The sequence below is a fragment of the Poecilia reticulata genome, linkage group LG6 (genome assembly GCF_000633615.1).
Source record: "Poecilia reticulata strain Guanapo linkage group LG6, Guppy_female_1.0+MT, whole genome shotgun sequence".
Lineage (NCBI taxonomy): Eukaryota > Metazoa > Chordata > Actinopteri > Cyprinodontiformes > Poeciliidae > Poecilia > Poecilia reticulata.
The window spans coordinates 22544660-22562318 of NC_024336.1; the positions used below are offsets into that span (position 1 = coordinate 22544660).

Here is a 17659-nt window from a genome sequence, read left to right on the forward strand (position 1 = left end):
TGAGAACAGCTTTATCAATCAAAGAGGAAGGCTTGTTTCTAGGCAACACGGAAAGCCTTCCTGTTCGACTGGTGTGTGGAATTTCTCGTTCATTTTGTTTATTTTTTTCTTAAATTTATCAGGTTATTATATGTTTATTACTGTAGTTTATATATTTAAGGTCGCTTGTGAAGCTTTTCGGTAGCGACATGTGAAGAGCTAGCTTATAAATGCTACAGTGGTACCGTTAGTCCTTTGTTGTTGTCGAGTTTTCATCATTCACACTAAGCTGCATTAAGTTATTGAAGATTTTCGTGGCAGCAGGATAAGCTACTTAAACATTCACAACGAAACTGTGGTTATTTGTTTTTCGTTTTCCGGTCTTAAACAGATCGTGTTTGTTTCAGAAACAACAAACCGTGTTTGTTTAAGAACGCTATCTTAAACAAAGACTGTGTTCTCTGTCGAACTCATCTAAATGTTAAGATGAATACAAGCAGATTTTAGTTTAGATTCTTTGTTGCCTATTTATCGACAAACTGAGTAAACGATCTTGTTAAAATTGTATTTGTAATCATGAAACTGCTTGCGTTTTTCTTCAGTTGAAGCAGAGTCCAAGATCATAAAACTTGACCATGTAACTCAATTGAGACGATGTTCCTAAACGTACATGGACGTTTTCTCGGCTTTTTTAAAATTAAGGTTAAATAGCTCTAAATCACGATGATCCATATTCTACGCATTCCTTACAGATATTGTACATTTTTCATCTCAGAAAGTCTTTTAAGCAGTAATCTCTACATTTATTGGCACGCTCTATAAAGATAATTAAAAACCCCAAGAAATAAGAGCACCTATTAGTTGCATGGTGGTACAAACATTGACACTGCTGCATACATCAACCGAGCTGAGTTTGAACTCAGGATTTCTTCATGGAATTTACATTATTCTCCCCAAACATTCATGGTCTCTGTCTGGATAATCCTGTTCCTCTTACAGTCAAAAAACATGAATGTTTCGTTACCTGGTCTCTCAACATTGCCCTTATGCGTGGTTGCTTTTAACTTTTAAGTATTGCCTTGTAATGTCAACTTACTAGCCCACCTCACCCTGTGACCCTGTAGGGTCATATGTGGATGGAAGTTTGATTTTTAGAGTAGAAGTATAATCTTTTTTTACTTTTCTTACTAAGGTCCTTACTGTGAGTGGTGGTGCCAACATAAACTTGGTGCTAACATAAACTTGCCTTTTTTGGCAATGCTGTTTTTGTTACTATTTCTTGATTCATGAGAATCAGCACGTATGAGGGCATACTTCTTGTCTTTCTTATTATTTTTAATTGTTGCTATGAGAACTGGGCCTCAAATTCAAATCGTATTCCAGTAACCAGGAAAGTCATACACTGCTTTATATTATATTATATTATATTATATTATATTATATTATATTATATTATATTATATTATATTATATTATATTATATTATATTATATTATAATCATCTCATAAAGAAAACCCTTTATGCTGACTGCAAGTTTTTTAGTCACATTTCACTTTTTCACATCTTAAGCCTCTGCTGTCATTAGTAATGCCTTCCCATTCATCCTGATTTGGCCTACTACTGTCTCTAAGGTGATATTCAACTCCTTCCACTGTATTCCCCTAGGGTTTTCTTTCAAAGCTGACAGATTGACTGTCTGGGAGGAAGTCCCAGATCCTTTAATTAAATCATGTTCTACAAACCATCCTCAACCCTACTCATTATATATCTGCTTTGTTTTGATTTATGCTTGACCAAGCACATTTATGAGCTTGGCGATTTATGAGGTCTTCTTGATGTGTTCAGTACATGGCATACTAAATCTAAAAAACACCAAATGTAAATCTAAAGCTTCTCTTTTTAGAATAAAACTTGAAGGTTTGTTATTTTAATGTTTTTTCTTTTGATTTCCTGGAATGCCCTTGCCTTGCTCAAAGATGAGTAACGTGAATTTACAAATCCAGGATATAAAATTGTGAAACACTTTCTTTATAATTTTCAGTAACACATTGCAGGGTATAAAGATGGTGCCAGTGGAGCAACTCCACCTCAGTCACGTCTTACAAACAGTGTCTGCACTGGAGTCCATCGTCCTTCGCAGTTTTGGACCTGAAGGAGGACAGGTGCTGTTCACTAGAGATACAGGACAAGTGATGTTGAGCCGAAACGGAAAACGCATCCTCACTGCGCTACATCTGGACCACCCACTGGCCAGGTTAGGACAAATGGCATAAATGTGAATATTTTTGCACTTTTTGGTTTTTTGTTAATTCTTCTGCAATGTTATTTGTTTTTTTGTCTTAGGATGGTGGTGAGGTGCGTCTGGAAGCACAGCACAATAACGGGCGATGGATCCAAAACCTTTGTTCTTCTGCTTGCATCATTACTGCGAATTATTCATGCAACAGCCACTAAGGAGCCTCATATGTTTCAGCCTCATAACTCCACAGAAGCAGCAGAAGCTGCCACTGCCAGGCACTTGGCTGACAGACTGCTAGAATTTGCGCTGACTGAGTTGGATGAACTCATTGTGCTGAATGTGCTGCCACATGGATTCTGTGTTTCATTAGATAATTTCACAGCGGAAACACAACATAATCTCAGTTGTCAAACTCTTCTGGTATCGTTTTTTCGCACACGCCTGGGCTATGCGTATTGTGACTTTTTCCGCAACCTCTTCTGTGAACTGCTCAGTCATTGGAAGGTAAAAGATGACCGACCCTCATTCTCCATTCAATTTTTAAACAACAGCTTCCCGGCACTGCATACCCAAGTGTCAGGCGTCCCTGTCAGCTGCTCACGTTTGATTGAGGGGCAGGTGATTCACAGAGACTTTGCTACGCCTTGCCCCCAAGTAAGAAAGCAGCCACTCAAAGCTGTAGTTTTCAATGGATACCTGCAGCCGAAATTACTCGCCACACAAGATGTACTTGAGTTGCGTTGTGGAGACAAAGTGACAGAGGACAGGGGTATTGTACACTTTAGCTCTTGGACAGAAAGGTCAGTGGAGAGCATAATTGCAACTCTGCAGAGTTTTGGTGTCTCTGTCCTTTTGTGTGCACTGAAACAGTCCTCTGCTGTCCTGGCTGCAGCAACACAGGCAGGGATGTGCCTTGTGGAGTGTGTCAGTGACGAAGAGATTTCTCTGTTTACGCAGCTAAGTGGGGTAACGCCCATCTCAGACTGCTGGAGGATTCATCCAGAGCATATTGCAACACTGACTTTCTGTAAACCATTACTGCTTGGGGCCCACAGGTAGGTGCATATATTTTAGTTTCTTTCTTCAAAGTCAAGCACTGTGATTAATTAGAGAATGTTGAGGTGACACATTAATTGGATGTCCACCACATACTGTAGGGTTTACTTTATGCTAAATATTTTATTAGTAAAGCCAGTGTTTTTAAAGGGTCAGTACAGCTTAATTCAGTAGCAGAAATAATCAAATACGAAAAATCAATCATCTCAATCTAACCTTTCTCTCCCTAATGCTGAAACTGAGAATCAAAAAGAAATTTTATTTCGAACCCCAGATTTGGCTTGATGATGAAGAATGTGTCCCAGCAGGAGGAGGAGGCTGATCGATGAAGGCAGGCATCCCTGCAGGTCTGATGAGCTTTCGCCTCCGCCTGGATGTTGATATAAGGCCTTGGGTGCTGGCTGTTCTTGCCGTTGACTTTTCTCTTTGGGTCTGAGCCCAGATGATGAGAGAAGTGCAATTTGGCGCCACATATTGCTGGGCTGATTGATTGGTCCCAAAACGCAGGACAGTCTTTGGTTAATCTGTGGCGCCGGCACTTCTCTTCAGCTGCAGAATTCTTTATTCATCTCCATCTTGGCTCGAAGCTGCCTGGAGGATCCAACCAACGGTTCCTCTTTTGCATCGGTTTTTATTGGGGTTTCCACCCTGAGAATGTGTTGCATTGGCTAGCACTGTTGCCATGCTGGTTTTATTGACTGTCTGATCCACCTTTGTTTTGGAGACATTATGTCATGTCTGTGTTCTTGTTCCAGACCTGCTCAAGGGTCACCCTCCATGCTTTCGCCTTCACACTCAGGCCTTCTCTCAGCAGTCTGAATCTCCTCCAACTGTTTTCTGTTTCCCTGATCAGCAAACTCTGCTCCATCGGTTCCTCTTTTGTCCTGGTCTGTGCCCAGGACAAATGTGACCCCACACAGTCACACTTGCATTACTTCCAGTTCTCATTTTTCCTTTCTATTTTTCATCTAGTATCTACCTCCAACCCAACATCAGTGATCTATGATTGCAGTTACACATTCCACATCATTTCAAGTTCATTGTCAAAATCGCATCTATAACCTCTTTTAGCTTCTCTGATTCAGCATTAAAACAATACTAATACAAATATTTTGCATTGGGTCTTATTCAAATACCCAAAGTGTTTAGACTTCATTCTGTGAAACTTTCCGCAGGCTGGAAACTTCCCTCTTTTTTCAGGAAACCTGCTGTTTCTTCTTCATGGCTTGGCAGTTCTCTCTCTCTCTCTCTGCCTGTGATTATGACTATGATTTCTTATGATTTGAATACAAAAATAAATAGAATCAAAGCAAAGTTTTCATGACACAAAACATAAAAGCACAACCTCATTGATCTTATTGAAGTTCGATTCGACTGTTGGGTTTAGATATTACTTTATGATCGATTTTAAAAGTAATTTCATCTATTGTCACTGCTAAACTAAAATGTCCCAACATGGAAAAAACAGGATGATCTCGAGTTATCTTGAAACATACATTGATGTTTCATGGATGTAACAATGTAAAATGTGAAGAAAAAAAAAAAACAACTCATGGCATATGTGTAATTTTTCAAGGCATTGTTATCTACTGTACAACATTCAGGTTAACTATTGTCATTTTGTTTTTGACAGAAACGTTCATTTGGACTTCCATGATTGTGAAGAAAGACTCAAAGTTAAACCTTGTAGCCTGGTGATTTGTGCCCCAAGCGAAGCTCAAGCTGATCAGCATGCATGTGCATTTCAAGACGCCTTTCGAATGCTACTGACAGCATTGGAGCCCGTGTGCAAGACTCAGACGGCTCTAGAGGAAACCATCCCATCAAAAAAATGCACGTCTTTACATGCAGACAATATAAGTGATGAAACTGCATGCAGAGTGCATCCTCATCAGAAATGTGTGACAGAGACGGGTTGTGTAATATCTGCAGGTGGGACATTTGAGTTTCTGCTGCACCATGCCCTTCATCAATATGGCCACAGTTGCTCAGTTTCTGTTAACACAAGTGCAGTTGTTCCAGTTTCCCAGCTCTTGGCTAAGGCCCTGTTGAGCGTACCCCGGCAGATTTATTCTCACAACCTAAAACATTTCCTTCAGGCACAAACCAGGGTCATGGCTTTAATTCCAAAACAACCCCACGCCCTCTGCGCAAACTTCATACACACTGAAGGTCCTCTTGGAGATGGTAAACTAAGCTCTTGTAAAAAGGGTAACATATCATTAAAGTTTTTGGACTTGGGCCTTGAATCTGTCTCTTGTAAGTATCAGCTGGTTCTGGCTGTGCTGCAGTGTCTCACAAATCTGCTCCAAACGAACATGGTGCTGCGGACACACACTGTATTACACACCAAGTCCCACGATTCCCTGAATGCTCACTTGGAAAGCTCAGAGGACGAGGATGAAGACTGAAGTTGTGTTGCTCCAACAGGAAACCAGAAATGTACTTTTTATGGCAACATTCAGAAAAAAACATCTGATTTTTGATAAAATAATTGCACTGTAATTTTTTCCAATGTGTTTTTTCTTGATAGTTCATTGCAGTGTTGTCAGACTATAATGCTTTTGATCTGTGGAAATATATTGCATGTAAATGAAAACATAAGAGAGAATTCTATTTATAGGCAAACATTTGAACTGAGATAAGGTTTTGTCAAGTAAATAAAATAAGGAAAAATCTTGGAATTGCACAGAATAAAGTGACATAGAAATGTATTTGTCTATTCTAGTTTTTCTTCAGTTTTTTTTTTACTCGCACCTAATGTTTTATATATTTAAACACATAATATTAAAGATAAACAGAGTGAATACTGTTTTCAAACAGTAACTACTTCTTTTTGAGAGGAAAAAAATATATCCAAGCCATCATTACTCTAAATCAAACGTAAACCCTAAATAAACCCAATAACTGATTGTGCCAGAGTTGGCAGCAACAACTGCAATAAACAATTTGTAATAGCTGGGAAGAAGACTTTCTTTGTTGAGGAATTTTGACATGCTTCTTATTGTAGATTTGCTTTGGTGTAAGCCTTCATGGACTGACTAAATTTGTTTTCTGAGTTTCTGGAGATAAGGAAATMATGTATTCGATTTTGAGTTCTGTTAACTCCATGTTCTGCTTCAGTGATTTCTTGATTCTACGAGTCTACTATTAATGAAGCATTGGTGGGGGCAATGAAATTGAACCAACAAAAGTGTTAAATCATACTTAGTTCAAGATTAAATATGGAACCCAGCTGTACTTTCATGTAGGGTTGGTCCAGATAACCACTGTTTCTTACTAAATTAAAACATTTGAAGACTACATTTTGTATTTACTCAGATTTTCTGACAATACAATTTGCTTGATCACCTAAAACATTTAAGTATGACCAAAAAAACAGAAGAAACCCTGTTCACCGTACTGTATAACCGTGAAGTAATTTACTCAATAGGGAAAAGGAAAAGCTCATTTGCGTCATTATTTGTTTTTCAAAATGCCTTTTTTATCTTTGTTGTCCTTCTCTATTCCTTTGAGCATCACAGTTTGGTGTGTGATGTTGTAACAGGACAGAAACATGGCCTTACATGTAAATACTTTCCTTTTAGAAATCGGTCTTATCTGCAGAGTGGGGCTTTGGCATCACCCAACTTTCAACAGCCAAATCATAGTCTGCTTCCTTGTGCTGTAATCAGAGGAACACAAATGCTGTTTTCACCTTTGTTTTTGGCAGAAACTGAGTCATCTGGATTTTAATTAGACTCTTAATCTATTACACAGCCTTCTGTTTACGGTTACTTCTGCATCCTTAGTTTTTGAGACAAATTTTCCACAATTTAATTAAGACAAAGTGACTCAGAATCACTTTGTCTTAATCAAAGGCAGCTCTTTTCTTTGTTTACGATCTCTATGAGTCACTGTGTTGATTGTCACCAAAATCAAAGCGGAAAAAGTTGAGGGAGTGGGTGTGTTTTTTTTGTTTTTTTTTCCTCTGCACACTAGGGAACAAACCTAAAGTGTTATTGTGTTATCAGGACACCTCAGCCTTTCTAATCCTGGCATGCCCTTTTGTAGTGTGCACCAAGTACACTCAGTAAAATAGTAAATTATTCATGTTTGGTGTCCATATGATTAAATAGAGTTCCATCGCAGCCTGAAAAAAGAATGGAATCGGATTTTACATTGCTCAGATCTGAAAATGCATGAGAAAGTCAAATAGTCTTTGCTTTCTAACCTATTATCTTAACATTATGCCCAGCCTTCATTGTGATCTTGATCTTCACTTTAGTCTCCTTTCCTCAATCCCTCTCTGTGTCTATAATTTCTTATATTCTTCTCACCCTCTTACCTTCTTTTTTCTGTTTCCTCCAGAAAAAAGAAGGTAAGAGGACATAAGCGAAAATGGCATAAGCGACATTTTTGCTTATGTCCTTCCTTTCCTTATTGTGCCCTTCCCTACTTTATTGTGTCCATCCTTCTTTCCATTTCTGTCCTTTCTAATGCCTTTCCACCCACCCTCCCTTATTTCTTCATGTGTCCATCCTTGCTTCCTTACAGTCCTCATCTCTTCCAGGCGTCCTCTTTGTGTTTTGCATTCTTCAATCTTTGCATACATACTTTGCATGCTCCATACTGTAACTCTTTTTTTCTCATTTTCCATATCTCCCTTTTTGTGTCCCTTATTTTCTTTCCTTCTTTTGTCTGTCTTGTTTTTGAAGACTGCCATTTTAAAGCATTAGAACTGCAGAAATATTTACAATAAGTTCATGTTGAATTTTAATACTTGATTTTTTTTCAAGTGAGCACAAAAGAACGAAGCTCTAGGGAATAGTCTGGAAAAGTATGGTATCTTATCATAAAAAAATGTTTTGGTATCATGATTAAAAGTAACCTGCGAGAATGCCATTTCTTAGAATGTGTGCTTGTGAGTCCAAGACAGATCAAAAGATCCTAAAGTTCAACCTAACTCACTTTATTGTATTTGGCTCTTGTTAACATAGAGTTACAGTGCATAGTGTATATATGAAATTATTCTGTCAAATCAAGAGGACACTGCAAAATGCTTAAACTGTATATGACATATATACACCAAGCATCCAAAAATGTACAAACATCAATATAAAACATACAAAAATTGAAAAAAAACACAATAAAACCCCAAAAACAAATAAAGGCTTTTCAAACAATGATAAACTAAAAAATAAATGACAAAAAAAATTCAGCCGAATGCTACTGTAACACCAGGCTTGTTTAAACCACAAATGTCTCGTAGATTTTAGCTTGGCATTCATTTGGCTGCTAGCCATCATCCGTTTTGTTGCCTTTTTTACTTCTTTGTTGCACTCAAGTGGAAGTGTTTCCATTAGCAGAATATCCAAAGTGGTCACCATCGATAAATCAATATCATCAATACACACTGACATGCTGTTTCGCTTATATAGTTAGAAGCTCACAAATGCAGATTTTAGTCAAATAACCACAAATTTACACATTTGAGTACTACACTGCTGCTGACGCAGATGGCACCCGTTCTATACATGGACATAGTGAAAACATTGCATCTATCTTAGGAGCAAAGTTATCGCTGATTTACTGATATACTGAGAGAATGTGAAAATATGTTGGGACATGAACTCTGTCTTCTGAGGTAACCTCTTCTAGCATCTGGTTAGCTTTGGTCTCATTTAGAAAAAAGAGAGGGGAAAAAAAATCTCAGAAACAAACAAGCAAGCATTCTGCCAAAATCTGTTTACTGACAAAATTCTCTTTCACTTTGGACCACATTTATAAAGTAAACCAATTGTGGCTTTAAAAAAAAACAAAAAAACATTTATTTTAGTTTCCATAGAATTTGTGTTGGCTTTACATATATCTATGTTGTTAAAAATTATTTGGCTTAATGCTGGAACTTGATAGTTACTGTGCTGGAAAGGCCAGTCTGTACATAAAAAAAAAAACATTGACTAGAAGGTTAGTATGAAATGTTTTATGCGGTGTAGTAGCACAATTCCTAAACTCTGTACATAAATAAACCAGATTGACCAAAATCAAGTGCATCAGACCTTCATGTTCTCTACAGTYAGAATTTGGCTAACCCTTTTCAGTTTAGGTTAGCACCCTCCTTAAAAAGCAGTGATTTATTTTTGTTGGCAGTGGAGACTCTGAGAACGACATCATGCAACAATAACAATGACTTCCAGTGGGTGTCACACCACCTCCCGAGATTTCCTGATGGCACAGCACAGGAGCATGGTAAAGATCAACCCAAACACCTGTTGGAGAAACATAAAGGGTATATTTTGTGTGTATTATCCATTCCTAAATATCTGCTACCTTTGCAATCCTCTGAATTATTTGTTAGTTTTCTGTATTTTACACTTGAACCAAAATGTCCATCTGACTAGCGTACCTTTTGTCCACTACATGACTTATGACCAAATTCAAAGAGGACTTCCGTTGGGTTTTTTTCTTGGTGTTCTTTCGTGAATTTTTGTTGTGGAGTTGAGCACCTAACTTTTTTCCTGCCAATGATTCTCTCAGCTAGGCAGTAGTTTTCTGCAGCTCATCCAGAATTACTTTTGGTCTGTTGGCTGCTTCTCTGATTCATAATCTTTTCGCCTAGACTATCAGTTTAAGCGAGCAGCTATGTCTTTGTAGGATTTTCAGCTGTGTTCTATTTCCATTTTCTGATGATGGAGCAAACAGTTCTCTGTGAAACGTTTGACTCTCTACTTTATCTTCTCCCCTGTCCTTTTTGTTGTGTTCCTCGGTCTTCGTGATGCTGTTTGTGCATTAAGGCTTTCACAGAACAGCTGCATTCATACTGAGCTTAAATTGTACATACATCCCCTCTGTATTTACTAAGGACGTGGCCTCTGAACATAACTGGTTGCTTTGGATTAATTTAGAAATATAAGAACGAGGGAGGCTAAATACAAATGTAAGCTTCACTTTTTAGAATTTGAGAAACAAAATGTTTCCCTTCCCTTCGACTGCATAATTAGTGATATTTGGTAATGGTTTACCACAAAATCCTAATAGGATACATTTAAGACATTTAAACATTTGCAGAATAAACTATGACAAGTATATCAGTCCAAGCTAAAGCTAGACATTCTGAATAATAAATCACTTTGTACTCTACATAACTATCTGATTTTGCCATATTTAACATAATGTTCAGAATTGTTGGGTATTAATTACAAAATCTCTTTACAACCATGAGTATCCTACAGAACGAGCCATTAGAATCATCCATAATGTCAGTTTTTATGAGCACACAAACCCATTATTCTTAAAATCTAGAATTCTAAAATTTGAAGATCTGATGGAATTTAAAATTGCTGAAATTATGTTTAAAGCGTCAAATAAACTGCTACCTGAGCACACACCATGTGTTTTTTGAAAGAAAAAGGACATATGACTTGAAGGGTTTCTCAAACTTATTTGTAGTGTACGCACAACAAGAAAGAGATTTTGTATTTCAATCCATGGTGTAGAATTATTGAACAAATTTAATGAGGAGCTAAAACAAAGTCAAAATTTAATACAATTTAAAAGGAAATATAAGGAAGTGGTTTTCACACGATATAGAAATATGGGTGAATGATAGCACTAATGTGTATATATATGTAAGTTGAGGCTAATGCATATGAGTGTGTGGGTATGGATGTATGGATGTATACATTTAGATATGCAAACCCAGATAAAATGGAAAATTAATTAACCTGTTTATTTTTTTTTTTAATTAATAATGAGGGTCCATCTGAAAATACGGTATGAATTTATGGGGTAGGAATTCATAAATGTCTTACTTCTTCCTACTCCTTTTCGAGCATGTTAAGATTATTGTAGTACAAAAATATGTCTTTTGCATTCCTTGTTCATGTGTGTGATTTTATACTTCTATCATGTTCTAAATAAATAAGTAAAAGAAGATTGTGGTTGTAACATCACAAAATGTAAGAGTGGTATTAACACTTCTGCAAGGCACTGTAAATTAAACACCTGTTTTACTTTACAATTAATGGAAAATACTATGAAATAAATTAACTAAATAAAATGTACTATTCCCCAAACCTGTTATGTAAACATTTCAGTTAAAATAAACACTTTTTTTTTTGTTTTTGAGGGCCATTGCATAGTGATTCCCGAGCCTTGAGTTGGAGACCCTTCAGAAACAAGTGACTAAAATGTGATTGGTTAAGGTATGCCAGCTGCACACTCACCATAATGACCCCAATGGTGATCCCTATTCCTCCAACAATGTGTAACTTGGAGTTAAACACTTCGTCGATGACATCAGGACAGCTCTGTAATAGATAGAAGTAATTCAGCTCCCTTGCTTTACAGCATGCTTAACAACATGATATACACAGATAACAGTAACACAGAGACTGTGCAAACTCCTGCAAACAGATGTTTCCATAACAATGTATGGGCACCAATAACACAAATTATACAGTCACAACAGAGATAAAACATTTGTTGGATAATTTAGGTCGTGGTTGTACCTTAATAATGAACATGTCAAGATCTTCTGCAGGGGGACAAAGGTCAGGATAGGTTTCTCCAATCCTACCCTGGAGACCGCAGCAGTATAACTGGAAACAGACAGATAACATAGTGCAATGTAACCTAATTAGTCTTTGTGTTTTGAAGAGATACTGTAAAGTACTGGCTTGTTTTTTAGTTCTACTCCAGCTCTAAGAAACACTCATCATCTAACTTAGGTAAAACATTTATTTTCTGTCAAAACCCCCCCTTTGTGATAAATTATTATCGGTCCATTTAATTGTCAGTCAGAGAAGAAAAAAAAAAGAGCAGGAATTAAGTCCAACAAGTCTCACCTCATTTTGGATCAAACGCAGAGTCTCTTTTAGGCCATCATCTCTTGTTTTACTATAATCTTCGTATGTCTGTCTGTAGAATCCATTGATCAGATCCAACACCTGCAACACAACCGCAAGAATGGTTAACTGAAAAAACTTATGTCTCAACTAGGACTCCAAAGTCAAAAATGTTCTTTTTTGATAATGTCTTTAAAATAACCTTTATTTGTTGTCCTCTGTATTGAGCTTTTACCCAAAATAAAGACCTAGTATTCAATGAGTCAATGTGTGTGAATACACCAACCAGCTTCTTTAGCAATCTCCTATTGTGGCCAGCAGTGACTGCTGGAGAACTGTAATGTCAGCAGTAGTCTTGTTGTGCTGACCATAACATGACATTTTTGCATTTAAAAGTCTTTTGCATTGGTGTAATGTAATTAAATAAATACATAAACTGGGTCTTTGATAAATCTGTCTAACGTGTTGCTTTTTGAACTGAATTACTGCAATAAATTATGGTTTCAATAATATTCTCATATACTGAGATGCCCCTCTTTATGTGAAGTGCTCTTGCTTCCACTTTTATTCTGTCTTCAAGCATCATGGCATCCATTTTAAGAACACACTGCAGTTGGTTTACCTTGTTCTGGTTTGAAAATCCCCAGAATCCAGCTGCAATCTCGACGGCAAATATGATCAGCAGGAATGAAAAGAACTGCACAGAGAAATACAAAATTAAACTCAGCTGATATCTGTCTTTCATTCATGCTTGTGTGCTGGTGTTGTATGTGCATTTGCACAATGAAAAAGGCAGTGGAGTGTGGCCAAACCCAGTTTTCATTGGCTCCTCCTCCAGCGAGATTTAGTGCAAGCAGATTATGACCACACTTGGAAGGAAGGGGGGAGCAAGCGCTGAAAATCTAGAGACTCCTTTGTGGCCTTGAGACTGTTCAGTAAACAATGATGAAAGCAAACGTCTCGTACCTTAAATAGGGAGTTCAGAAGCTATGGATACTGAAGAGAATTTAGAAGTCAGTGGGAAAAAAAGAACATAAAACCTGGATGCAAAGGCTTGTGAACCTGACTATATATAAGGAAGTTACTGTTTTGAATGCTATGTTATTCAGGTATGGAATAAAAAGGTTGAATTGTCACTAAATATTTATTTTTATCTCTTTAAAAAAAACAACAACTAAGTTTGAGTAAACACATGTCATTTTTTGGGTAATAAGTTATCTCATCAACTCTCCTTCACCCAAGCATGACAGATAGTGCTCTGTATCAACCTAATGCTGTATAAATGGGCTAATGCATAGTGTTGGAAAAATATGTTAGGTATCGATTTATAATCACATATTTGCTCATTGCATTATTACTTTGTTTAACTTATCTTACATTCAGCTTTTGGTTGATCACTTATACATTTGTTGTTAATTTCCTCTTTTTGTTATTTAACTTTATGTTGCCAGAAACATAAGCAGCATGACATCTGATGGCAGAAGTGAAACTTTCCTCATTTCCTCATCAAATACAAATCTGTTTACACATTTAAGGCCCTACTTGCAAAATACCCAGTATTCCAGGTGCCCAATTTAGCCTTAGAGGGTGATACATTTATAATAAGTGCTACAAACCAGCCCCAGCATCAACGGTGATTCCTGGATTGCTCCACAACATCCCAGGAAGCCCACCACCATCATAACCGCTCCRACGGCAATCAGGACATAAACACCTAAACATCACATAACATAGTGCATGAATGAGTTCACATAACACAAACTTTAAGGCCTGCCTGTTGTGTTCTGAATCTGTCTTACCTGTGTAAAACACATAAGGAGAATTTTCTCCTTGAAGCAGGCTATTGGTTTTCGAGTCCAGTTTCAGCCACAGACCTACAGCCAGTACAGCAGTGCCTGCAAGCTGACACACATTACATACCTCCGTTAACACGATGCTACAATTAGCACTACATTAACACTGCATGCTTCCCTCTACTGTAGCTTTTAATATAATGGTTTAGTCCATATTCACGCATATCTTAAATTTGATTGACTTCAAAGTGCATTTAACACTGAGCTCCAACAAGTGTAAGCAGCTGCTGCTCTTAAATCTGCTCCAACATGCCCTCTCTAAAGTCTTTCTCTTCCATTTTGGGGCTTCAGGAATGTTTCTGCAGTTCTAGTTTACAAGCCTGCGTAAACATTAGGGTCATTTGTGGTAAATACTCAAGGCACATGATGAACCCACTGCGCAAACTGCTGATTTAATCAGCACGCCTCGTTCCTGAAGTCTCTTTTGTATATTAATTCAGTTCTATACATTGTTAGACAAGCGTGAAAACAACTGAAAATATATTTATGATCATCAGTCCACCTCTCCATTTAGAGTCACATAAGGAGAGAATAAGAATGTAATATTTGCATGGTAAATGATAAATGTTACAATTACAGGAAACTGGCATCCGGGACCACTTTGCAGGAGTTCCATTTCTTAAACTGTGAAGAAAAATTGGCTTAAATTGTCCTTGAAAGAATGAATGTCTAACCAATCCGTGATGACAACACTGTGATGTACTAAGAAGCTCTGTGAGCACAGACAGACAAGTAAACGTTTTACTTTTGCGAGTGTAACACCTTGTATTTTCTTCAGTGAGGAAAGTGCAGCTTTGTAAGGTTTCATCGTTCCCACCTGATTTTTATGTATTGCTTTGCTTCTCAGCCTTTTCCTGGTCTCCCTATAGTCCAGCTAAATGGCTGACTCTCAAGTGGTACATATTTAGGATATTTAGGATATATTGTTAAGAGCTCTGTCTGATCTCTTCATACGTCTCACAATATAGAAAAATAAAGTGCACCTACCCAGAACATAAAGTTGAAGATAAATATGAGATATTTTAAACATTTGATCCCCCAGGGAAGAGCCATAGTGCTTCAGTATGAACCAATCCACCATTCGGAGCATCTAGCTTCTGCCCAAGAGAAAGCTGAACTGCGTTGTGGTGTAAAACGAAAGAAACGTTTGGGACACCACACCTTAAATCACCTGATTATACAGTTAGGAGTGGCAGAGCAGATGCAGAAAGCGACCTTCAAGCTCTTTAGTCAAATGAGGTCTGGTCTGTGTTTTTCCAACTCATTGTGTTATGTTTCTACATGTGTTTCCGTTGTGTTGTCTAAAAATGGCATTTACTTAAGTCACACAGACATACAGGCGTTTTATAGTCCCACAGCATTTCAGAGGGTTCCTGTTCAGGCACGTCAATGCTTTCTGAACATTTTCTAAGATGCCTGCTTGGGTGCATATTTACTGCTTCATTGTGAAACTGAGCATGACTATCCTGGTTCGAGAAGCTTGATCGTTATGGTCTGATACCGGAGGAACGCAGTCTAAGGTATAATCAAACAAAGCATCATCTTATGACCCTAAATCTTGGTAGGTTGCCTACTCCTGGGCAGGCTCACCACTGTTTCATGTATTATCTATATGTGGATAATGGCGCTCACAGAGGTTCACTTGAGTCCCAGGAATATAACATCAGCCTCGTTCTGACAGCCACAAAAAGACGAACATTTAATCTTTCTATGATTTGATGTTGAAAGAATTTAAATACGTTTTAGATCGTTCTTCCACTTCCCCTTTATGACACAACTGCAGTCACATGAAGATCTGCGGTTGTAAACAAACTAAAATCAATTTAACCAAGTGCACTTTAGAATATTTATTGACTTTTAATTTTTTAATATTAAATGAACTTGATTTTTAGAAGAAAAAAATCTGTAATGTTTGCAAATACATACGAAAGCACACGCATGAAGGCCCACACGCACGCACAGTGGGAAATCCCTGCCTTCCCACTAATGTATGGCTATTCCTACCACTATAAATAGCTGCACAAATTAGAAACGATCAGAGGGAAAAACATCTATCTACAACCACACATCCATTCACATAAAACACGACACACCCTGCAGGCGTGGGTCTCAAATATAAATTACCCACGGTCAACGCACAGCTGCAGCTTTAAATCCAACGTAACGAATTAAAAGATATTCATGTATCACCTGTGTAATCTTTATTTGGTCTCGTTTATTAAAATGTCATGCAGACACAGTCCAAAGTATACGCTACATCGTGGAACTGGGTCACTTGGCCACTGGGGATTATTCTGCAGACCGACCCACAAACACTGAGGGCACGTTTGCGTGTGTGAGAGGTGGTGTGCGTGAGTGTGTGTCTGAGCGGTCAGTGCTTTGTATCATACGAACCTCTGCGATAAGACCCGCTTGGTGCTCTGCACGATTCGGGACACCCCTATCATTTCATTCACAATCTAGTAACCTGCTCTCATACGACTCCGCGCGCACGAGAAGCCCCCCCACACATCCGCGCGCGTTCTTAAACAACCAACAGGATGTATGAGAATAAATGTTTTCTCGCCTCGCACTTACCCAAAACACCAGGTTAAAGGCGAACATCAGATACTTGATGCATCTCTCTCCACCCGACAGCGCTGCCATGGCGATTTTTCTGCTTCAAATCCTACGACTGTTTAACGGATGAGGTGTTAAAATAGAGGGTAAGAATAGGGAAGTGCTTCCTCTAAATAACAGTCAGTGTACTAAACGGGTATTCGTCGACGCGCTGGCGCGGACTCGTTGTGCAGTGCGCGCATGGAGTGGTCCGCCCCCACAAGACTAAAACCTTTCCTTTCTTTTTAATTTACTAAAAGAATTTAGAAAAGCAAACAACTGCACCAAATACGTTTTACGTTGTGATATTTTGTGAAACTTTTCAATCATTTTGACATTTTCTTAAACTGTTTCAATGATTCAGTATTTTTTTTTAACTATAGTGCCCTACGTTTTTCCAAACTACACTTAAAACCATTGTTTTAAATGCAGCTTATATAAAGCCAGCCGTCACAGCTTTTTGCATTTTCTGAGACAAAACAAACTGAAGCCCTGAAGGTGCGATGACGTAATTCTCCCACAATAAGAAATGCGCGTTCACGTATTTAATATACTGCACATGAATGAACACGGTGCTCGAGCAGACTATTTTGTTTTTAGCTTGAGATTAATATTTTGCTGTCTGCATTACATCTAACAACAGTTAATTGTTCACCATGTGAACCTCTTGGACCTCTTAGACTATGCATCTTTATAGAAATACTTAAAAAGACTAAATAATTATAACATGATATAACATTTTACAGTCATTAACATAATCTGGAAACTAACATCTTTCAGCTTTCCAGTATTTTTTACTGTAGCCTCTCTTTGTGTTGTTTTGTATTTTTAATAGTTTGTGACCAACTTATTAAGTCAGATCCAAGAACAAAATATCTTAAATAAATGAAATTTTTGCCACATGAGAGAATCTCTTACACACCATGTATATTGCAGATGTGCTTGTCTGAGACATAATAACATTATTTAGTCTCATGAAATGCTGTGCAGTTACTCAGTCTGTGCTGATAAAAAATTACACAACTCATAGATGTTTGAAGCCGAAAATGAAAGTCTTAGGTTACTAAATGAAACGTTTTTAAATACTCTGGCAAACTAAAAACAT

General features: G+C 37.7%; 2 protein-coding genes across 5 annotated transcripts; one reads left to right on the top strand and one right to left on the bottom strand.

The window, feature by feature from the left end:
• The first annotated feature begins 29 nt into the window (after positions 1 to 29).
• On the top strand, positions 30 to 5989 carry bbs10 (Bardet-Biedl syndrome 10). 3 transcript variants are annotated; one of them, XM_008412400.1, is made up of 4 exons: positions 30 to 71; positions 2022 to 2234; positions 2324 to 3274; positions 4909 to 5989. In XM_008412400.1, the coding sequence occupies exons 2-4, from the start codon at positions 2044 to 2046 to the stop codon at positions 5684 to 5686; spliced, it is 1920 nt and encodes a 639-aa protein (XP_008410622.1). In that variant the 5' UTR covers positions 30 to 71; positions 2022 to 2043; the 3' UTR covers positions 5687 to 5989. The 3 variants fall into 3 exon arrangements, with proteins under 3 accessions (XP_008410622.1, XP_017160986.1, XP_008410623.1); XM_017305497.1 differs by lacking the exon at positions 4909 to 5989 and having other exon boundaries at positions 2324 to 3019; positions 3177 to 3264; XM_008412401.2 differs by lacking the exon at positions 4909 to 5989 and having other exon boundaries at positions 2324 to 3019; positions 3112 to 3246.
• Positions 5990 to 8210: 2221 nt separating this feature from the next.
• cd9a (CD9 molecule a) lies at positions 8211 to 16735 on the bottom strand. 2 transcript variants are annotated; one of them, XM_008412397.2, is made up of 8 exons: positions 16534 to 16735; positions 13903 to 14005; positions 13720 to 13817; positions 12726 to 12800; positions 12104 to 12205; positions 11768 to 11857; positions 11483 to 11566; positions 8211 to 9526 (listed from the first exon to the last, which is right to left on the bottom strand). In XM_008412397.2, exons 1-8 carry the CDS (start codon positions 16600 to 16602, stop codon positions 9461 to 9463), a joined length of 687 nt encoding a protein of 228 aa, XP_008410619.1. In that variant the 5' UTR covers positions 16603 to 16735; the 3' UTR covers positions 8211 to 9460. The 2 variants fall into 2 exon arrangements, with proteins under 2 accessions (XP_008410619.1, XP_008410621.1); XM_008412399.2 differs by lacking the exon at positions 16534 to 16735 and adding an exon at positions 14944 to 15070.
• Positions 16736 to 17659: the final 924 nt, after the last annotated feature.

What these genes read in the sequence shown, in the direction of transcription:
- bbs10 (XM_008412400.1), top strand. Translation starts at nt 2,044, where the DNA reads ATGGTGCCAGTGGAGCAACTCCACCTCAGTCACGTCTTACAAACAGTG. An exon ending in CTGGACCACCCACTGGCCAG is followed by an intron (nt 2,235 to 2,323) that starts GTTAGGACAAAT and finishes TTTTTGTCTTAG; the next exon opens with GATGGTGGTGAGGTGCGTCT. An exon ending in TTACTGCTTGGGGCCCACAG is followed by an intron (nt 3,275 to 4,908) that starts GTAGGTGCATAT and finishes TGTTTTTGACAG; the next exon opens with AAACGTTCATTTGGACTTCC.